This window comes from Narcine bancroftii, chromosome 1 (assembly GCF_036971445.1).
Source record: "Narcine bancroftii isolate sNarBan1 chromosome 1, sNarBan1.hap1, whole genome shotgun sequence".
NCBI lineage: Eukaryota > Metazoa > Chordata > Chondrichthyes > Torpediniformes > Narcinidae > Narcine > Narcine bancroftii.
In genome coordinates this window covers 375,337,238-375,361,628 of record NC_091469.1, presented here as the reverse complement: position 1 = coordinate 375,361,628, position 24,391 = coordinate 375,337,238, and the positions used below count along the sequence as shown (strand labels likewise).

Below are 24,391 nucleotides of genomic sequence, written 5' to 3'. Positions count from 1 at the left end.
ATGGCAGCAGTGTTTCTAATCGCGGGAAGTGAATTTCACGCTGATTGAAATAGCGTATAGTGGGGTTTGCCTCTCTATTATTCAGCATGAGGTGCAAGAGGTATACTGAAAACAAGTACCTTAAATTTTAATTAGGAGCCAGAGTATTGAGCAAACATAATGACACTATCTTTATTTTTTGATATCTTTGGTTCTCGTACTCCTAGGTATATTGTGGTTATTGTGAGATCAGATAGGACAAGGCAGAATAAAGGTTGGGTGTGGACTGGGTGGGCCTGTTTCTGTGTTTTAGTGTTCTATGGTTCTGTAATAGGATCAAAAATACACAGCCACAGGGGCCTCATCTTGATGTCGACCAGTGCAAGTGCTCCTCTGCACTACTGGTTTGACATAAGACAGGCAGAGCAGATGAGAATTGGGAAAATATTTCATCTCTGATAAGGGGCTATTACCTTAACTAAAAATATGTATTTTAAGTGCTACTCCCAATCTATTTGATCTGAAACAAACAAAAAAAAATACTCTCCAAGTGCCTGCTGCCTCAGCAATAGGTCAATACCTAAGATGCATAAATCTTTTGGTGTCAGTAGATGAAGCAGAAGTTTCCAACACTGCCGTTTTAATTTGATGCATGTCACGACCATGGAAAAGGAGTGGTGGCCCCACTGTATCTTCCAGAGTGCTTCTAGGAAAGGAATTTTTAACCTGAAGATGATCTCCTACCAGAGCCTCATTGGGTGATGCAGTATGAGATAACCAAATATTCTTAAAGGATGAAACTCTCATTGAACCTGAAATAATGACCCACCCACAATGAATGGTGGAATGATGTAACTAATTGCAAATTTGTAACTGGCATGTATGTACAGAATCCAATTTCCAGATGAAACTCAGTTTGGTCTTAGACAATCGTGAGAGGGATAGAAGCAGATGTAAACAGGTTGAAAGATGGGCAGACAGGTGGCATCAGACTCTTGAATGAACCCCGTACTAGTCAAATTATGCTGTCTTGGTTCTGTCCCAACTGATCTTTCTCAGAAAATCAGCACATTGTGATGTGTCCCACATACTAAATGTCAGATGTCCACTAATGTGCTGGCAAAACAACCTCAGTTACTGTATTTTAGCTGGAGTACTGTGTCAGGTTGTAAAAGCTGTGTCAGGGTGCCACAAAGATTTATCAAGATGACTTGAGGGACTTGAATTCCGTGCACAGACTGGGGAATTTGGGATTGTTTGCCAGGGAACAGGGAAAGTTAAGTGGGAATCTGAAGGAGCTGTAAAACCATAAAGGGGAGCGAGGGAGTAGATGGATGAAATCTCTGCCCATTGGCGAAGGTTTTCAGAACTTTAGAATGAAGGTGTTTGAGGAAAGAACCCAAAGTATCATGCAGACAATCTATATTTACATAGAAAGCAGTCAAGTCTGCAATGCACATCTAAGACTTGCTGTCTCCCTCATCGCACACCATCCACTCCACCCTTGGAGGGCTCACATCAGATACTTGGCACTGTAACACTACCATGAATTTCTCACCCCTCCCCCTCTTCTCCTCCTCTTCCTCCCCCCCTCCCTCCCCTCCCTCCCTCCCCCTCCCTCCCCTTCCCTCCCCTTCCCTCCCCCTCTCTCCCTCTCCCTCTCCCCTCCCTCTCCCCCTCCCCCTCTCTCTCTCTCCCTTCCCCCTCTCTCCCTCTCCCCTCCCCCTCTCTCCCTCTCCCTCTCCCCTCTTCCCCTCCCCCTCTCCCCCCTCTCTCTTCCTCTTCACTCCCTCCCTTTGTCATTGCTTCCCACACTTCCATAGTTTATTTCTTCCATCTCTCTCATCTATGCTGCCCCTCTCCATCCTTTCCTGTTGATACTGAACATGTTAGCCTTGCCTTCTCCAGTAGTAGCTGCCTGAAATTAGCTTTATCCTGCTAGCAATACATTCTGCTATACTTCAGAAAGTAGTGCTGACTTTAGAGGTAGAGACTGATGTGCTTAAGTAGAGTGACTAGTACCACTGACTGAATGAATTTTATTGTGATACTCCTCCTTGGCCCTTCTACTTCCTGGCATTTTAAGGTGCTCCTACATTTACAGTGCATCCAGAAATCAGACTGCTGTTTGGTATCCTGCATTTAGATTTCTTCTGGTCATGAAGACACTGATTTAAATGTACGTGAAGTTCATTACAGATAAGTTGCAAGACTATTATTTCCAATCTAACGAGAGAACAATCTTAACTGTTTTAGTTTAGAATCCTCCTCATTCATTGCAGCAAACAATGTAACTAAAGCAAAAGATTCAGAGTAACATTTTCCAAATCTTGTGTAGATTGATTATGTAAAAATCTTGAACAATGCATATCTTATATTTCCATTAGATTTGTTTGTTGTGGGTGGGTTATTATTTCCAAAATTTCAGCCTCTCTATTCATAAACATTTCTTGAACTAAAACTGAAGAAACTCAGATATTATTGGAATTAAATTTGGCCTCTACTAGACCTGAGGGTGCTTACAGCTGTAATATTTGGATAGCTCTTTATTGGAGTCTGACTTGTGAGAATAAGTAAGCCTATTCTTTGCATTTCCTTAATGGCTCTCAGAAAAAAAAATGATTGGCTGTGTGAATACTGACAGGCTGGTGTAAGATAGGGTAATGTGGAGCCAGCACTGGATGGCACTTACCCAATCGCTAATTATATTCTAAAGCTCCATTGACAACCAGTCTTACATAGGTGCTGTGCTTTGTTCTAATGTTTATTTCCCTGAGCCATATCAGCCACCTGGATGCTGATTGATTCAGTCACTACTCTTCTGCCTTCTATCGAGCCTGCTGTTCAATTATGGTTTTTAGGCTGCAATCTCAAGAAAATCATGGAAAAAAATTACTGCTTGTGTAGTCATTCACACTGGGCACCTTTTTAGACTGTAAGTACCTGAATGCAACAGTCCTGGTGGTTGGACGTGCAGTAGAGTGGATGACCATCAACAAATTTTTCCAGTGCAATTGACACTGCAGGCTTCCTCCAAAAAGTAGTAGGGGTCCTGCAGGATAAATCGCGGTGCAGGAATTGACTCAAAATTCCTGCATATTCCTTTTTAGACTGCCCGTGTAGCGGCAAAATTTATTGATTGTGCCATTACATGTCTGCAGTCTAAAAACCATAAATGATTTTAGCAGATGACAGAGGTTATGTGAAGAGACATTTTCTTCTGCACATAAAGTTTAAAACAAAATAAATGCAAAGATTAACAATCAACATCTCTTCCTTGCTGGCTGAGAAACATCATCATGACTTGTATGTGGAAAGTAGTGTTTCTAGGATGAATCGTCCCAATCTGGAACTCATGGCCAAGGACTTTTGCATGCATTGCCCAGAGACAACCATCCTTTTTCCGTGTCAGATGTATAAACAACAATGTGACACAGTGTGATGCTTTCTCAGGGCACGGCAAGGAGAAACTGGCTCTCAAGCGTTAAAGAAGAAAGTCTACAGATGCTGGGTTAGAGTCCAATACACAAATGTGTTGGTCAAACTCAGCAGGTCATGTAACATCCAAAGGAAATAAAGGGCAAACCATTATTTTGGGCCTGAGTCCTTGGTCAGGAATCAGAAAAAGCAGGCTACTTTGTATTCAGGCATCTGCCTTTTTTTTCCTGATTTCTGACCAAGGGCCTAGGCTTGAAATGTTGATTATTCTTCACTTCCTATGGATGGAGCATGACCTACTGAGTCTCTCCAGCACACTTGAATATTGCACAGAAATTGGCTCGCTTAACTTTGAAGCACTGGGCACTCCTCAACACAAAACAGGCATTAATCTCATCGAACAATGAGCAGCTGGAGGATATCAGTGAGTCACTCGATGTTTCGGGTCGGGACACTTTATTTGAGGTAACTAGGTGGGGTTGAGAGTTACCTAACTTTTAGGTCATCTCCACCCTATCTGGCTGTTTCCATTTCTTCTTAATCTATTCGAGTACTTAGTTTCTTTCCTTCCCTCTTTTCTCCAGGCAACCCACCCCCTAATCCCGTGGTAGCAGGATTTTAAAATAAGCCACTGTTGGCTCCTTTATCAGGCCATTTAAAGCCCCATGGAGGAGCGCAGATGGGAGGGAGGTCGTGGCCTAGGCAAGAGTCCATCTCAACTGTGAACTCTCGCCTTGGCCCCATCCACCCGCCTGCCCATACAATCGCCCAAAGTACCTGGTCCTAGCCTATACTGTGGTGACAATAAGCACCTATGTTCCTTTGAAGGCACCTTCCAGTTCAGCTTGCCTCAGCTCCCATCCCTGTGGTGGTGGGAATGGAAGTAGGCCCCTTTGGGTTGGGGGAGCTGCAGATAGTGCTCCAGATAGACCTGGCCTTGACATCTGCCATGACCTTAGTTGTGCCAACACATCTATGATTTACAAGGAAGTCAATTGGTCTGGAGTATGTAAGGAGATACGAGATAGACTGGGGCTTTTCTCTCCAGGGCAAGGCTGCTGCAGGGTGACTTTATAAAGGTATATAAAATCACGAAGGGCATAGATGAGATAAATAGAGTCTTTTTCCTCAGATAATTTCTAAAACGTGTCTGTATGTTTATGTTAGAACTGATGAGTTGTACTGCATGACATCTTTCTTTGCAATCCAAAGATTCTTTTTTATTTTGTCTTTTTATACCTATATTTTTTTTACTTTTTTCAATTAGTATATTGGGTTTTATTTGAGGGGGAGGTTGGGTGGGAGGGAGGAGTTTTGGGGTGGGGTGAAAACCATCATTTATGTAATCAATTTGTTTTTTTAATATCTCTATGTTATAATAATTGTAGTTACTGCATGGATGGAATATTAAATAAAATATATCTTTTTAAAGTTCTAAAACTAAAGGGCAGAGAGGAGAGACTTAAGAGAGGGAAAGCCTTTTCATACACTTGGTGGTCCGTGTCTGGAACAAGCTGCCAGGGCAAGTGGGTATGTTTGCAATATTCAGAAGACATTTAGACAGATCTATGGATAGGAAGAATTTAGAAAGATATGGACCAAATGCAGACAAATGGGACTAGCCCAGTATGCCAACTTGGTCAGAATGGGCGTTATGCTGCAGGGCCTGCTCCGTGCCATGCCTCTATGGCAACCACCTTCCATGGGTTAGCAGGCTGCCCTTTGATGGGAAGAGGGTGTTCATGTTGGTCACTCCTTATGTTACTGCAAGCCGACATCCTGCATGCAGTTGGCAGCAATCTGTGCCCAGGTGGCATCTCTCATCTCCTGCAGAATAGCCCTTCCAGTGCCAATAATCTACACCCAAGCTGCTTGTTGCTTTTGCTCCTACAGTCAAGCAAGTAGAGCTCTATGAAGCAGTCATGAGAACACACAGCTTTATCTATGAACAGTTCTTGTCCAGGCAGATGCTTCCAGAGCCTGAAACCAGGCAGAGGAGACAGACATGCTAGAACACAACAGACAGGAACTAGAGCAGGTGAGTAATACTGAGAGAGCAAGCCCTCCTCTAGCCCTGATGAAGGGCACAGGCCTGAAATGTTGTTGACCCTTTACTTTCTATGGATGCTGTATGACCTGCTGAGTTCCTCCAGTATGTTTATGTACTATAGCAAATTCATGGAGTACATCAGAGCTTGAGGACCTCAGGAAAGATTCTATGCAATTCCCAATACGTGAGATAGAGGGAAATCTTCTGATGGTGAAATAGTGAGAGTTGGCTTCAGCGGGTTCCCATCAATGCAGACAGGCAAGCTCAGGGACCCTTGGACACTGAGGCACATCAAGGCCAGCAAAATAAAAGGGGGAGTGCATTTTAATACAGCAACTTGGAAATGAGGGTCAAGAGGGTGGGCAATAAGGTGAGTGAGATTATTAGAATGTTAGAGCACTCATGTCCATTTTAATCAAACGTCAGTGTGGGTGCATTTAGAACATTTGTCCTTGCCCCTTCAGCCCTACCCTCCAGAATGGAAAGGGCATGATTGGCTTTGAGAAGAGATTCACCGGGATATTTGGCTGGGATGGAGTGTCCCAGTTGAAGGGAGAGACCGGACCTCAGAAACAAGTCCTGTGAGCGCACCTCATGTGCGCTGTCTGTGCTGTGAGCCCACACTAAGCCCATTTGCTTGTCTTAGGCCCATGCCCCCTCATACCATACCTGTCTTTGGACCATTGTCGTAAATGCATCAACCAGATCCTCCTGCAGCTTGTTCCAGAGTACCGCCAACTGCTGTGGGGAAAACAAACCCATCAGATCTCCCTTCTCTCATGAAACCTGTGCTCTCTAGTTCTAGACTCATTGTTTTTGAGAAAGGGGTGGATTTGAACTCCCAGAAGATCATGCAAAAGGTACCAGACCGAACATTCAGATTTGTGGTGGGGGGGAGGAAACAGATTTAAGACAAGCTGAGGAAGAACTGCTTCTCCCAGAGAGTCATGAATCTGTGCAATTCTTTGCCCAAGGAAGCATTAGAGAGGCTGCCTCACTGAATGTATTTTAAGTCAGAGTTCAAGTCTACTATCATTTGACCATACATATACAGCCAGACAAAATAGCATCTTCCTAGACCAACACACCCATAAACACAAAATATACAGTACACACACATATAAATATACATATATATATATATATACACACACATACATACATATATATATTTGTGTGTATGTATATATATGTATATATATATATGTATATATATATATATGTGTATATATATGTGTGTGTATGTATATATGAATATATATATGTATATGTATGTATATATATGTGTGTGTATGTATATATAAATATATGTATATATATATGTGTGTGTGTGTGTGTGTATATATATATATATGTGTGTGTGTGTGTGTGTGTATATATATATATATATATATATATATGCGTGTAATAGTTGAATTCTGTGGACCAATTTTTAGGATAAAATTTTGGGAGTCATCTATCACGCATACTAATTTTGCCCACAGTAAGTAACTGCAATGTTTGATGCTTTGGGAGATTGGATGGGCAGGCAGGCTGCCGTGACCGGGTAGTCAGTCCATGCTCATGGCATCGGTTGCTCAGATGGACGGGCAAGAATTTGGGGCTGAGGTGAGAATCTGAGGGTGGGGTGTGGGGAGCTCTGGTGGGCAGCAGCCTGGGCCTATGAGAGAGTCCACAGTCAAGCTATCAGGTGCTGCACTGGGTGGGTGTCCTGGGCCTAGGCGAAAGTCTACAGTCGAGGCATCGGATGCTCGGGAGGGTGATTGCTGAGGTCAAAAATAGGAGGGGCTGACTTTTTTATATGATATCTGGAAAATACCAGATTTTGGGACCAAAAATAGGGGGTCAACCTTTGCATGATTTTGACTTTTACATGGTAATCACATATATACATTGTTATAATTTAAAATCAATATATATAAATATTTTGGGATTATTTACTTGGTTATAATCTCACAGCCTTCAAGAGTTATTTTCCAGCCTGGCAGTAGTGATTTTAATCTTCTTGCACTTCTTTCGTGATGGTAGTGGGTCAGAGATACTGTGTGTGGATAGAAATGGTTCTTAATTATTCTTTGAATCCTATTTAAGCAATGCTCCCAGTGAATGTCATCAATAGATGAAAGGGGAGATCCCAGTGATCTTCTTGGCCATTTTGATGATCCTCTGTATTGACTTCCAATCTGATGCTTTGTAGTCACCATACCACACAATGATGTAGCCAGATAAGACACTCAATTGTGTTCCTGTTAAAGGTTGTCAAGATGGGGGCCATAGTCTTACTCTTCAACCTCCTTCCTGACTAATGATGAGGTGCTGTGGGTCCAGGATAGGTTGTCTGCATACCAAGGACCTTTGTGCTCTCCACACTTTCCATGATGGAACCTTTGATATGTAGTGGAGAATGGTCAACCTTTATCCTCCTGAAGTCCATAATCATCTCCTTTGTTTTCTCCATGTTGATTTTGCACGATTTTATGAGCTGATCCATCTCCTCTGTAGAAGCCAACTCTTCTTTGTTGCTGATGAGGCCAAACTACTCCTGTATCATCCACAAAGTCGATTATTCTGTGGGAACTGAATCTGGCAGTGCAGTCATGAGTCATCATCGTGAATAGTAGAGGGATGAGCACACAGCTATGAGGTGGACCAATCAAGACAGTCTGTGGTCTTTCAGTCAAGAAGTCCAGAATCCACTTGCAGAGTGTTGAATCCCAGCAAGGACAGTTTATCCACAGTCTCTGAGGTAGGATCATGTTGAATGCTGAGCTAAAGTCAATGAACAACAGCCTGGCATGCGAGAGAGACATCATTCCCCAGGTGGTTGAGTCAGGGCGGAGTGAAGGGTCAAGGCTATAGCATCACTTGTGGACCATTTGGATGGTAGGCAAACTGGAATGGGTCCAATGTTGATGAAGGCATGATTTGAAGTGTCCATTTGCAGTCACTTAAAGCATGTCATGTTTGTTGAGGTCAGTGCCACAGGGCAGATGTTATTTAGTCCAGATAGTCTCGCTTTCTTGGATAATGGTGTCAAGCATTGAAGAACTCTTCCCACCTCCACTCAGTCAATGATGTGCTGCTGTATCCCTGTACAGTCCTACAACAGGTTGAAAATCAATTCTTCTGATTTGCAACACTCAGAACATTGAACTGTACAGCACAAGAACAGGCCATTCAGCCCACAATAGCTGTCAAGGTGAAATCTCTGCTCTTTCTACATGATCTAATTATTTATTTGTCCAGTTAGAAGTCTCTTAACTACTTCAGTCGTATTTACTTCCACCACTACCCCTGACAACATATTCTAGGCACAATACTCACCACTCTCTATGCAAAATAAAACTTGCATCACACATCTCCTTTAAATTTCCTATCCCCCATCCCCTCACCTTCTCCAGTATATGGCATTTTTACCCTGAATGAGATTCTGATGTTTGTTCAACTTCTCTCCATAGTTCATCCCTCTAATCCAGGCAGAATCCTGGTAAATTCCTTCTCAAGTTCTGCTCACAGGCCAACATCGTGTTGTGTATATTGATGTACATCTCAGGGAGCCCTCAGGCAGTCCAGATTGATAACAGCATCTCCTTGACCATCCACATTGAGCATGCACAGCCCCCCCGCCCCCCCCCCCCCCTCCCCAGGGCTATGTGCTGAATTCACTGCTGTTCACTCTGTGCAGCTAAACACAGCTCCAAGCACATCATCAAGTTCGCTGACGACATGACTGTGGTGGGCCTGATTAGTACGAATGAGTTGTCAGCAGAAGAGGTGAGGTGCAGTCGCTAATGCACTGATGCAGAGCCCCCAATTATCCTTTTCACTGACCTCCTGTACTCTGCAGGGTCTTGGGAATCTGAACATTTAAAAAATACAAGAGACAGTTTTAACTTCAGGAGAGCCCAGGGGGACCACACTCCACTGACCATTGATGACTCCACCATTGAGATCATCAAGAGTATCAAGTTCCTTGGAGTGTGCTTGGTGGAAAATCACACCTGTTCCCTTAACACCAGCTCCAGAGCCAAGAAACCCTCTACATCCTGCGAAGGCTGAGAAAAGTTGATCTCCCACTCTCCATCCTCACTACATTCTACATTCTATTGAGAGCATCCTGTGCAACTGCATCACAGCTTGGTTTGGAAGCTGTACCTCCTCAGACCCCAAGACCCTGCGGAGTATAGGACGTTAGTGAAAAGGATCATTGGGGGCTCTCTTCCTACCATGAAGGACATCTACTACACTAAACATTATGAAAGACTCCACACATCCTTCATGTACACTGTTCTCCCTTCTGCCATCTGGGAGGAGGTACCGTGGCACTCGGGCCCTTACGTCCAGATTAGGCATCTGCTTTTTTACCCCAAGCCATCAGACTCGTTAGCTCCCAGATCATTTGTGAAAAGGGTACTGTGGACTGTTACTGTATAAGTCTCAATATTTTAATGTGTTTAACTTCTTTTCTAACTTTTATTTATGTAAATATGCTGCATGGTCCTGGAGTATTGCTATCTTGTTTTTACCAAGTATGATATGAACAATAAATAAATGTGACTTGACCTGACATCTGCAGCAGCTTTACAGATATTGGAGTTGATTGCAATACACAAATGTGCTCGAAAATTGTTCCTGACAAAGGGCCCAGACCCAAAATATTGGTTACATTTTACTTTCTCTGGATGCTGTATCACCTGCTGAGTGACTCCAACACGTCTGTGTATTTTACATGCAAACTGCCTTCTTGTGGTTTTGTAGACCTGTGATGCTGGGCTGACGTCCAACCTGACCCTCCAGAGAACATCACCTGCCCTCTCCCTCAACCTGACTGTTGCTCCTCCATATAAAAGATATGATTCTGGTCACAGTTCAGAGACTAAGTGGGTGTTGGGGTGTTGATTCTCCCTATAATGCACCTGCCTCTTTCTCTCCCTTTTCAACATGCTCTGTAATACAATGGCCTTGGTGCCACTCCTCCCTCCCTCCCAGGAGTCATTGAGCATCAGTACTATGGGCGCCATGTCTGGTAAACAGATCAATTCATCCAGATTGCATTGGTGGAGAAGGTGCATGGTGAATCTCAAGGAGAAAGCTCAACACATGTTTCCCCTCCTCATCTAAGGATATTCCTTCTCCCTACAGTTTAACTTTCCAGCCTGCAGGAAGTCTCCAAGGAGCTACTCTTGTCTCTTTCAATCTTGCTTTCCCCTGACAGGTTTACTCTGCATTAGGGGATCAGGTGATTAAAGTAAATGCATGTTGCAGGAAAGGAAGCCACAACATCGCAACCACTCAAGTGTCCACAGACACTTTTATAATGATTGGTGCCTATACTCTCCAATTTAAATTGTTTTCCCTTGTTGAGTCAGTGACAGATTTAACAGGTTGTCCCAGCCTCTGGGCTGGGTTGCACTATCATTCGGTTCTCCTAATTCCCTGCTGTCTCTTTGACGAAATGCCTTAGAATGAGACGCTTTGTTGCTTTTGAAAGTTGCTAATTGGACAACCTGACATGAAGTCAAAGTCTTACTTAACACTCTGGGATAAATTGCAATGACATGAATATGTTCATTATTGCCACAAATTTCATTGGTGTACCTTGTGAAAATGACTGCAACATTTTGTTGTACATTTTCATTCAAGGCTTTACTTTGCTGTTTTAAGAGTGCATTTAATGTTGGAAATATTCTGGCTGGCAGATCGCCCTGGCCATTGCTTGCTGTTTGCTGAATAATGCAGGCAACAATGTTATGTGTTTCTAGAAAACGGGCCCAATTTTCCATAATCTGAAGCGTCATTATCCATGTACATGTAAAGAAGCACACGGACTACATAGGCTGAAGGGCCTATTTCTGTAGTGTAGTGTTCTTTGGCTCTAATAGTGAGTTAAGAAAAAGTTGTTGCTATTTCACGTTTATTCTGTGACAGCGAATTTCTTACCGTATCTAAAAATTTTGGGTGGTGATTTGTGAATTCTGAGGGTGAATTTCCATGACATTGAGTGAGGATGGGGTGGGGAAGGGGGGAAAATCATCTGTTTGCTGTTATTTCATGGGATAAAAGCCACGCTAATTGATTCATAATCCACATTTTCACTGTGAAGCTAATGTACGTTAATAAAAGGCTGCCCCTTTCAGCCGTGAATTGTTTTACTTTAAATAAGCAATTGCAAGATTGGTTCAAAGTTTGCTGCCCTTGGTAAAGGGCTGTTTTAAAAGCAGGATAAAAAAGAATGTAATCTAATTCACCTCAGAATACTCTAGACACTGTCAAATGCTATAGAGTGCATTTAATGGTTTTTTTTGTGACTCGTCTCATCTCTGACATAATGACTGTTTCCATGAGCGTTTTACAAGTGAAAAATGATTCCTGCGAGTTTACTAGCTCTATATGCTGTATTTGCACACCTGGATCATGTTTTATTTGAACATGGTCAGCGTTCTATGTGTTCTTATCTATCAATAAACTGAAACCATTGATCCAAAGATTCAAGTTTGAATCCACCCATGGTAGCGGAAGAATTTAAATTCATGCCAATAATGAATCTGGAAATGCAGATTTTATTGATCACAAGCTAATCTTCTGGCTTGATTAATGAGTTTGATTAAGCAGATGGGTTTTCAAGCAAAAATCTAATAGATTCATTTTTACCATGAACACAACCTTGAAACCAACAGATTGACATCAAACGAAAAGCAGAAAATGCTAGAAACACTCAGCAGATCAGGCAGCATATGTGGTAAGAGAAACCAAGCCTGTGTTTCAGCTGGAAGAGCCTTGGTAAGACTGGAAATAGGAGGCAAAAGAAGCTGCAGGAAGGGTGTGGAATTGATGGGGAGATGCTGTGAAGAAGGTTATCTGGTCAATGGTGAATGGGAGCAGTTGGACACGAGAGTGTGGGTGGTTATGAATTGCAAAGGAGGAAGAGAAGTCGGAAAGTCCAGGCTGGTCACATCCTCCACCCCCTAGAGAGTAAAGAAAAGGAAAAATAAGCTGATCCAAACTCACAGGTGCTCACATGACACAGCCCGAGAGATTAGGCAACCTGGTGTTGTCGAGTTGGTATTGACTGCAGGGTGCCCAGATGCTGGTGCTGACCCTCAATCTTCCATTCTATCACCTTCCTCAATCAACACATCCTTCTCTACATTACCTGGTACCTCCAGAGAGAATCCACTGCTAGAAATGTCATCCACCTTCAGCACTTTGCAGGGACTGGCCCCTTCACAGCTCCTCGATTAACTCCGTTCCCAGCAACCAACCCCAATTTTACAGCATTTCCCCTCACCTGTGGGTGTTAGAACACTTGTCCAGTCATCTCTTCCCATCCTAGTAGACTTTCTCAGGACTTATTCCAATTTAGTGCACTACATAGGGTGTTCACCATCTCTAGTCCTCTCCAGTGGAGAAACCAGGGTGGCCACTTTGTGTTCCCTCCGCAGAGGTGATCCTGTTGCCTGATGTTCTGTCCCACTCTGTGGTTACAGTGAGGCCCAATGCAAGCTTGAGTATCAGCACCTCCTGTTCCACAAACAAATATGTGGGGGGGGAAAAAATGATTTGCCACTGTGATCTATCTTCATGGAATCTGAGAATACGGGGGAGAGGGCTCAGTCCAGCCAACTTAGTGCCTTTGCTACCAACCAACTGAGGTATTCTAAAACATAAATGCAGAGGCTAAACTCCATTTGACCTGTTAACTGGTTGGAAAAGATTCCAAGGAAATAGAACATTGCAGCACAGTGTAGGCCCTTTGGCTCACAATGTTGTATACCTAAAGAAAATTAAACTCTCTCTTAACACATAACCCTTTATTTTCCTTTCATCCATGTCTGTCTAGGAGTCTCTTAAATTTCCCTAATGTTTCAGCCTCCACCACCACCCCTGGCAAGACATTCCAGGCTCCCACAACTCACTGTGTAAAACTGGGAAAAAGGTGCTGGCTGTCTTCCATCTGCTAACATTGCCTCGTAAGACTTATTTTCCAATCCAGGAAACATCCTGGTAAATCTTCTCTGCACCCTCTCCATAGGTTCTACTCCCTTCCTATAATGAGGTAACTAGAACTGAACATGATATTTGAAGTGTGTTCTCACCAGAGATTTATAGAGCTGTAACATCACCATAAGACTCCTGAACTCAATCCCCTGACTAATGAACCCCAGTGTATCATAGGACTTCTTAATTATCCTATCATCCTGCATGGCAAATGTTTGACGAAGAGCCTTTTTCTTTACACACATTCATATGCACTTCTTGTTCCTCACAACTGTGTCCAGAGTTGTGTTTCCTTCTTGCCTGCTGGCATATTTTCTTATGGCAGATGATGCTGCATTTATAAAATTTCGGGGAATGCTTTTAAACAGTCATAGGTTCCTATATTGACCAAATCAAGATTGCCCTTATTATAGAAGGAGTGCAGTGAAAATTTACCAGACTCATTGGGAGATCCAGTGTGCAGAGAGGTTGTGATGGCTAGACCTTGAGGGTTCATTAAGGTTTAGAAGAGTGAGCAATGACCTCTTGGAAATGTACACAGATCTTAGAGGGCTACAGTCGGCAGGAGATTGCTGCGAGTCTCTGGAAGGAGGTGTGTGGCTTGTAACTTGCCTATACACTGAGGTAAATGCCCATCCTCTGCTCCTGTGGACTGATGTTAAAGTAAGTGAAGACTTTGGAGGCTGGGTGAACTTCCTTTTTTTTTGGAAAATTTTATTTATTAGTATCTACATACATTTCAAATCAACTTACAAAATAGATACTAAATAATTTTCAATTTTCACCACCCTCACCTCCCACCATCCCTAACCCCTACAGAGAGAAAAAAGTGAAAAGAAAGAACACTTTCATCGTAATAATTATAGCCACATTAATAATACCATAATATTTCTTGATGAAAGTACCATATTATCAAGGGGGGATTGGATCAGAAGGTCTGGATTAGTTTATATTCATAAAACTCATATAAGACTCCTATATTTAACAAAATTTATCATAATCTTCTCTCATAAGTAATTTTTTTCTAATAGGAGACAATATTTTATTTCATTCAACCATTCTTCTGTTTTAACATTATTTTCCAATTTCCACATTTTAGCTACACACTTTCTCACTATTGCTGTTGCTAGACTCAAAGATCTTTTATTATATTTATCATAATTCCAGCTTAGTATCTTCATCATATATATTTTACCAAGCAAAAAGGTTCTTGGATCTAATTTAATCTTTACTTTCAATATCTTCTTTCAAATAACACATATTTCTCTCCAAAAATCTTTGACCTTTTCACATGACCATACTGAATGCAAAATATTACCAACTATTTTTTTACATCTAAAACATTGAGCAGAAAAATTCAAATTAAATTTATTCAACTTATATGGTGTATAATACATTTAGTGTAAAAAAAATATTGAACCATTTGATATCTAACATTAATTGTATTAGTTACACTGTCTCTACATAATTTCATCCACATTTCTTCTTGAATTTGTGTATTTAAATCCTGTTCCTATTTCAATTTAGTTTTGTACAAATCCTTCTTTTCCTTTATTTCTTGTAATTTATTATACATAGTATTATAAATCTTCAAACAACAAAGGTATCTGTTGTAACATATTCAAATTGACTATATTTCAGAAGTCTCAAGTTCATTCCTAATTTTTCCTTCAAATATGATCATAATTGATAATGTGCAAATATTGAATTGTGTATATCCCATATTTCTACTTTAATTGATCAATGTCATAAACAATGAACCTCTAAAACAATCTCATATTTTCTGTACACCTTTTTCATATCAATTGTCAAATAAAGAATTATTGTAAACAGAAGAAGCTGATTCTGTTTTAAAATCAATTGAGCCAACTGTTAATTCCTTATACCTCTTTCGACATGTATACCATTCCATATTCAAAACAAATGCCTTAAAATTGGTATTTCTTTTCTACTTTTAAAAATGTCATAGTTCCATTTATACAATATTTGGTCTGGACTTCTCTCACCTATGTTATTCATCTCAAAATCTACCCATGATACTTTTTCTTCCCTTTGATACCAAGAAGACAAAAATCTCAATTGAGCTGCCTTAGAATAACTTTTAAAATTTGGTAATCTCATACCCACTTGATCTTTATTCCATGTCAATTTCTCCATATGTATCCTTGCTGGCTTTCATTTCCATAAAAACTCCATAATATTCTTATTTAATCATCTAAAAATATATTTAATAGAGCAGAATAAGTATTGAATTCTTAGAAAAATATTTCATTTTAACATTATTCACACACCCTATTAGCATTATTGGTAATTTCTACTTTTTAAATCTTCCTCCAATTTTTAAAAAAGTGGTATATAATTCAATTTATACAAAATATTCAATTGATTACTTACCATTATCCCCAAATATTTAACCCCCTCATTTTTCTATTTAAATTTTACTCACTTTTTACATTGTGTAAAATCTGCATTAACCACCGGCATCATTTCACTTTTGTCCACATTAACCTTATATCCTGATACTAATCCATATTCTGTTAATCTTTCATTTAATCTATTCAATGAAATTTCAGATTTAGTCAAATATACTATAGCATCATCCACAAAAAGATTAATTTTATGAATCCTGTCTCCTATCTCAAAACCTGTAATTTCCTCATTCCTTCGAATTATTTCAGCTAATGATTCTATTGCCAATACAAATAAGAATGGTGAAAGTGGGCAACCCTGCTGTCTTGGGTAAACTTATACCTCTCATTTTGTTCGTTTTAGATTGGTCACAGTGTTTGAGCTACCAAAAGAAAATAGACGCACACACCGAGAGCAGTTCAGTTTATACAAATGTTTATTAAAAATTCAAAAGCTGATTTCAAACTACAATATGTAAGCCCTTCCCAACTATACTTATCAACGCCTGGACTGGTTCCAACTGCCAAAGCGAGGCAACAACTGCACACTTGTAGTAGGTTGTCAGGGCGCCGGTAGCAGCTTCTCCACCTCCTCCGACCGAGACGTTGGCTGGACTCTAGAAGTTCTTCTTCTTGCTGAGATGTTGCCACCTCTCGGAGATTCTCAAACTTCAGCAGCGGGACCACGGCTTATATTACCCAAAAAATGCTTAGCCAAGCACCTATTCCCAGCACAGCAAAAAAGATAAGCGAGCAAGCTAGCATGCTAGGCTTCTATCGAATAACATAACTTTCAGCTTATCACTTTGAATACAATGGTTTATTTTGCATCAAGGCTAGGCCTCTGACAGTCTGTGACCAAAACAAGCAGGAAGATTAAATGTTCTTGGTATACAGATGTCCTTTCATCAGATAACAGCATCTTTGGCCCCTCGGTGGAATTTAGTTTATGTCTGCTGATGCTAAAAAACAAGCAGGTTCTCAGCCTTGCAGAAGCAAAGGCTGCAAAAGTAAAAAAGAATGGTTTAAATCTTCCATTAGACCTGCCTGGAAGACCTTCCTAATCTAATCAGACCTGACATTTACTATTACTTTTGCCTTTGGTTCATTATACAATGCTTTTATTTCTCTTATAAATGCCTCAGGAAATCCAAAGATACAATACCTTAAATAGAAAGTCCCATTCTAATATATCAAGTGCTTTTTCTGCATCTAAAGTAATTGCCATCGCTGGAACTTTTTTTTGAGCCACATTTAGCAAACTTAAAAATCTCTCTATATTATCTGCTACCTTCCTTTTTGTTATAAACCTTGTCTGGTCCATATTAATCAATTTTGGAAGTATCTTAACCAAATGATTAGTCCACAATTTGGATACAATTTTATAATCTACATTTAGCAAAAATATTGGTCCACATGAAGCAGTTTGTAATGGATCTTTTCCCTTTTTTGGTATTACCGTTATCAATGCCATCTTAAAGGATTCTGGTTAATCATTCATTTCTCTTATTTGATCTAATATGTCTTTAAAATTGGTACCAATAATTCCTTAAATTCATAAAATCCTACTGGAAAACCATCTTCTCCTGGCACTTTATTATTTTGCACTGTTTTCACAATCTCATATATCTTAGCTTCTGTAAATGAATTAGATAATTTTTCCCTCTCCACTCACATTTGGTAATTGAATTTGTTGCAAATATTGCTCTATTTTAATTTCATCTTGTTTTAACTCAGACTTGTATAACTTCTTATAAAACTGTCCAAATTTTTCATTTATTTCCTTCAACTTATAAACCATCTGATCATTTTTGTCTTTCATGCTACTGTAGTTCTAGATATGTTTTTCTTTAGCTGCCATGCCAACACCCTATGAGCTCTTTCTCCCAGTTCATAATACCTTTGTTTAGTTCATAAAATATCTTTCAACTCTGTATGTTTGTATCATATTAAGCTTAATCATTTTTCTTTCCATTAATTTCTTTCTTTCCTCATTTAGACTAATTTGTATTGTTTTCTCTAAATCTGTAATTTCCTTTTCTAATTGATCTATGTCCTTTAAATAATCCTTTTTTAATTTTACTGTATAACTAACAATTTGTCCTCGCAAATATGCCTTTAAATCATCCCATATAAAAAATTTATTTTTTACCGTCTATTATTTTCCATAAAAAACTTAATTTGTTTTCTTACAAAATCACAAAAATCTTTTTTTCATCAATCCTTTATTTAATATCCACCTACATCCACTAATTTTACCTTCCTCAGATTCTATTGACAATAACAAAGGGGAATGGTCTGAGATAGTGCGTACCAAATATTCCACCTGTTGTATTCTAGATTGAACTTCAGCTGTCAATAAAAACATCAATTCATGAATATGTCTTGCCTTGAAAAGAATAAAATGAATAATCTCTATCATTCATATGCATTTACCTCCAAAGATCTATCAATCCCATATCTACCATTAATTCTTTTACTTCTAATTCTTTTAATTCTTTTAATTCTTTTATTTACAATCTCCTACATATTTTCCCGATCTATCCATTTTTGAATTTAACATCAAGTTAAAATCTCCTCCCATCAAGATTTTACCATTGGCATTTGATAATTTCATAAAAACATCCGGCATAAATTTATTATCTTTGATATTTGGAGCATATAAATTCAACAAAGTCCATTTTTCTGAGTATATCAGACATTCTACCATAACATATCCTCCTGCCATGTCCTTTTCTATATTTGTGTTATATTTGATTTTGTATCCCATTAACATTAAAACTCACAAAATTAATCTTCCTAACCATTTTCAATCATGTTAATCCTCTACTCATCCAAGGCTGGGTGAACTTCCTGATGCAGCATTGACACAGATGGGCACAGCTCAAAGAGCTGCCACATCACAGCTCCAGTGAAGCATGTTTGATCTTGACCTCTGCCACACATTTTCCCTTGTGACCAAATGGGTTGCAGCCGGGTGTCCACATTTTCTCCCACATCCCAGAAGTTAGTAGATAGACTGGCTATTCTCAATTGTAGGTAGGTTAGTGGTAGAATCTATGGAGGGGGAGTTCAGCAGAATGTGGGCAGGATTAAATGAGATTAACAGAGTGCTTGTTGGTGGGCAAGGTCTTGGTGAGCCATACAGTCTGCTTTGATGATACTAATTATGTTTATTGTCACAACATAAATACAGTATATATTTGCACCAGTTCTTACTTGCTGTAGCCACACAAGGACTTTGTGGGGGAAAAAAAGCAAATACAGTAGTTTACATAAATGATCACAGTACAGAAAGAGATAACGCCTATGAAAGTTGGAGATGGTAAATATTCACAGTTATACTTAGTACAAGGAAAGAATGTGTTGTTTCAATAGTGCAGGCAGCCCTTTGGTTTATGATTATGATAGTAAAGGAAGGTTTAAGACTCTGATAATTGTTGGAAAGAAATTGTCCTTGAACATAGAAGTGCTAGTCTTCTCTACCTTCTACCCAAAGGTAGCATTGAGAAGAGGTTGTGTCCAGGGTGATGGAGGTCCTTCGTTATGCTGGCTTCCTTCTTGAGGCAGTACCTCACATAGATGTCTTCAATGGATGGAAGTTTCTGAGCCTGTAGTCTTTCCAAAGACTCTCACAAATTACTACATGTTTACCGTAGAGATTTTTCTGACTGGTAGGGAGGTACCAATGCACAGGACAGGAAAAGGCTACAAAGGGTTGTAAATTTGGCAAGTACCAGGATGGGCATTAGTCTTCCCTCCATTAAGGACATCTTTAAGAGGCAGTGATGCATGAAAGCAACCCCTGTCTTCAAGGACCATGACCACCGAGGCCATGGCCTTCTCTAACTGCTACCATTGAAAAAGATGCAGGAACCTGAAGACGTATACCTAACGTTACAAAAACAGCTTATTCCTCTCCACCATCAGATTTCTGAATTGACAATGAATCTATAGACATAACTTCACTTTTTTTTCTAATTTTGTACTAATTATTTATTTTTAAACATTGTATTTACGAACCTGTACTTTACAGCAATTTTGCTCCTGTGATGTACAATGCTTCTGCTGCAAACCCCCCCCCCCCCAGATTTTGTGACACGTTCATGACACTAAACCTAATGCTGATTCTGATTGGGCTGGCTATGTTTGCTACTTTCAGCAACCTTCTGCATTCCTGGGCACTCAAATTCCCAAACCAAGCTGTAATGCAACCAATCAGAATACTTCTCACAGGGGACATTTAGAAGTTTGATAGAGTACTCGACAACGTGCCATATCTCCTCAGACTTCTTAGGAAGTAGTGGCGTTGGTGTGCTGCCTTTATGGCTTCCTGAATAATTCCATCAGCAGCCCAGACTCATCTTGAGGCTTAGAGAGTGACTGTGACAGCCATGGGATAGTTATCAAGGTGCACAGATAGTAATCTGTTTTTGAAGTCACAGGTCTCAATGAAAAAGAGGAATAGATTTGAATGTTGTCCTGACCCCAGGAGAAGCAAAGTTAGGAGGGCTTGATATTTCATATCGGTGAGCTAAGCTGAGGGTGATAATACATGTTGTGCTGAGTTAAAGAAAAATACAGCACAGAAATGGGCCCTTCACCCCACTGAGTCTGCACTGAGCATCAAGCATCCATTGGCATTTGCCCTACATTAATGCATTTTCTATTCTTTCCATATTCTTATCCACTCCCCCCCAGATTTTAGCACTCAACCTAAACAATTGGGGCAATTCACAGCACCCAATTAACCTGCTAAACCACATGTCTTGGGACATGGGAGGAAACCAGAGCATCTGGGGTAAACCCACATGGTCACAGGTGAAACATACAAACTCCACACCAACAGCATCCAATATCAGCTCCAACCCAGTTGTCTGGTATGTGAGTTGTTGGATGTTGACAATTTCTGGAAGATTTTTATGTCTGTGGAACAAAATGTGTTAGAGAGAAGTAAAGCCCCATCAAAAAGTTCAGTTTTTATTTTTCCATATCAAAATAACTGCACTTTTGAAATCTAACAATTGATGATGCTTGAAATACTCAGCTTAAATAAAGATAGTCACTCAACTTGAAGTTAACAGCATCATTTTGCTCATGGACTTGTCCTCTCAAGATTCTTAGACCCCTCCATCTAAACCAAACCTCTTTTGTTTTCAGCTCTGGAAAGAAAGATCTCCACACGGCAGAGCAGGGAGGAGCTGATCAAACGAGGAGTGCTGAAAGAGATTTTTGAAAAAGGTTAGTTCTCCAATCAGAAAGTGGGGGAATAAAACACTGAGATAATTGTGGGGTTTGGCTATGACTTACAGTGCAATATTTTGAGAATCCATCAGGATTGATGATGGAAGCATAAAATGGTCACAATGCAGTAGAAGCCCATGACTGGGCCAGCATTCAGTTACAGCAACATTCCACCATCCGTCAGCTCCTTCTGTGTATCCTGACTAATTTTTACTTTCCATATCTGCTCTTGAAGGCCACTTCTAGCTTTTATGATGTTTTGACCAAACAGCATTTACCAGATGTGCCACACAGATGCATTGCTGTTGAGATGCACATGCAGTGATCTGGAAAGAGTTGTCACAGGTACTGTAGCAAGCTACCCAGATACAGCCTTCAATTTTCATCCATGTTGAAGCACTGAGGAAATCCCATTGATGACATGCGCTTCAATTGCTGCAACCAGGTGGAGTGTAACACAGTTCTTCATGACTTACAACATCCTGTGGGGATAAAATGTCTAAGACTTAGGTGTCACACCACTTAAATTAGTGATGACTTGGTCATTGAGCGCACCAGTATCAAACTCGCTGTGAGGCGCCATTTTATGAACCTCTTTTGTGCACAGTGCTATTTCAAGGCCACTACTTATTTAGGATTTTTTTTTGCCAAAGGACTGATGACTTGGTTACAAAGCAGCTTTCCTAAATGATTTCATTCCATCAGTTGTTTGATTGAAGATTTGTTTCAGTACCAGTGACAGCTGTTTCTTTTTGATATTGTGAAAATGCTCCTGGCTGTGAAGCTGAATTTTAAGTTAATGCATCACTGCATTAAAATCTTTGAAGTGGGACCACCAGAAATCACTTAAAGTTTGAAAGGCAGTAAAACTCATCAAGTGCACCTTAACTGTTTTATGCTAAATACCCTGGAAAATCTGTCAAATCAAGAACAGAAATAATGCATTGAATTCAGTTGAGCGAGTTACCCAGTTTGTTCCAATCAATGAAAGAACATACTTCACCTTCAGAAAGCAATCAACTCTCTTTAGTTTATTGTTTTCATGAATCCTGCTCTCAAAGTGTCTCCATTAAGAAGATCTCTTGCTAAAAGATGAAAGATGACAGAGAAGAACGGTGGTGCTAGATCCATTCTTCCCACCTACGATTTACTTTATCAATAACTCCTCTCTGACTGCAGTCTCTGTCCTGTGCAAACGCAGTGAATGATCAAGAACATCAGTTAAAGGAGAAAGTACAGAAGCCTAAAGTCCTACACCTCCAGGTTCAAGAACAGTTTCTTTCCAACACCTATCACCCTTGTTACACTAATCATGGTCTCTATGACATCACAAGGGACTCTCAGCACTATTGGACGTCACTTTACTCTAAGTATTTATTAGCTATCTTTCCAGCTATCATGTTTACTGTCTTTCTTAATTCAATTAAATTTACCGTTATAATTTTTTGTTAAACAAAGTACCAGTTTAGCCACGGCAACAAAGAACTTTGGTGCATATGTACATTGTACAATGTGTGTATGTATATAAATATGTGTGTGTGTATATATGTGTGTATATATATATATATATATATACATGTTCTTCTTTGGCTTGGCTTCGCGGACGAAGATTTATGGAGGGGGTAAATATATATGTATATATATATAAAAAACCAATAAACTCATAATCGTTATCATACCCTGTCAGAAATGGTGATATTTCCCCTCTTTCTGATATTTACTGGGAGTGTTGTATACCGAGGGCTCGAAGCATTGTTGAGGATTTCTTCCATCCATCCTACAGTCTCTTTGACCATCCTCCATTAGAAAGGAGGTACAAGGAGTATCTGTTATTAAATAAGAAAATCTGCTGGAGTCTAGTGCAGTCCACACAAAAAAAATATGCTGGAGGAACTCAGCAGGTCGTGCAATGGTCATGGGAACTGAAAGATCGTCACCATTTTGGTTCAGGCCTGGGCCTTTTGCTGCTCCTGAGAAAGGGCTCACGCTGAACTGTTGACTGAATCAGGGCTAGGACTGCAAGCATGGGTCACAGCTTTCTCCCTTAGGCTATTAGACAAATGAATAATACTGTTACCATTGAGGCCTCTTCACTATAATTAACTTATTGTGGTAATACTTTCTTTGATGTGATGAATGTATTATGAATGCACTGTGGTCCAGAAAAACATTGTTCTGTTTAGTTGTATATGTGCACTGTCAGATGACAATAAACTAGATCTTGACGTGGCTCAAAAGCAATTAATTGTGTTGGGTTTATTCGAGCGTCGGGCCAGAAGCAAGATGGGTTCCTTTCCGGACCAAAGCTCGCTCCTTCAGAAGTGCTGAGTGAACCTGCATCAGCCATGACCAGAACAGAATAGAGATTGTCAGGATCATTATGAGGAGAAGTGATCAAGAGCAGGAGTTCAGCACGGCAACTTGCAGTGTAACCTCAATACAATGCTAAAGGAAAGAGAAGATGTAACTTTTCAGCTGGAAGGTCAGTTTTGTTCTTGAAACATTGTGCAGACCAGGAAACTCATGCACTGGATACCAGAGGAGAGATTCAAGCTGTCCTTTGAAGATGATGAGAATTTATTATGATAGGACAATGTACCGATACACTGAAATTCTAACTTGCTGCAATCACACAGGTACATAATTCCACCAACTGCAATAAATTATCATAATATGCCAAGACAGAAAAATTGGTAATAAATATGAAAGGACAGATAAATATATAATGTGTGAAAGATTATGTTGTGTTTTATATTGTATATAGATATGTTTTAAAGGAGATAAATTGTGGCAGGTTTCTTTTTAGTGTAGGACACATACAAACACTTCAAAACAGGTCTCATTTAAAATATTGGAGCTCTACTCAAGCCAGTCAGGCTCAGCTCCGAGTGCCTTTGCAAAAACTTTGAAGAGTGCCTATAGGGACTTCACAAATGGATTGTTGTTTTGGAAATCAACAGATGAAAGAACTCAGAGGATTAGGTCCTGAGCCACAGGCTGTCTGAGTGCAGTTTCCTGTTCTAAGAGGGTAATGTGGTTTTGCAAGCAGAGAGGGTCAAATAGGCTTTTTTCTCTGTGTGTGTGTGAGAGAGAGAGAGAGAGAGGATTCAGTTCTACAGTTCTAGAGTTCAGCAGCAGTAGCTGGGACTGGAACAGGACAAGCTGGAAAGCTTGTGGAAAACCCCATTTGGAAGACGGGTTGTGAGTGCTTAGTTCAGCCTGGTCAAATGGTTCATGCAAGAGGAGAGGACTGGCTACCTAATGTTTCACTTGA

At 40.1% G+C, this 24,391-nt stretch overlaps 1 protein-coding gene across 10 annotated transcripts in view; it reads left to right on the top strand.

Annotated features, from left to right (window-relative positions):
- The window catches only part of phactr1 (phosphatase and actin regulator 1), a 351,167-nt gene that overhangs the window by 200,340 nt on the left and 126,436 nt on the right, over nucleotides 1-24,391 (top strand). For all 10 annotated transcript variants that reach the window (XR_011349791.1, XR_011349793.1, XR_011349792.1 and 7 more), the window contains exon 3: nucleotides 21,034-21,114. Coding sequence is in view for 6 of the 10 variants with exons in the window: in XM_069913379.1 (XP_069769480.1) it covers nucleotides 21,034-21,114 (81 nt within the window). In the remaining 4 variants the exon portion in view is untranslated. The remainder of the gene's footprint in view (nucleotides 1-21,033; nucleotides 21,115-24,391) is intronic.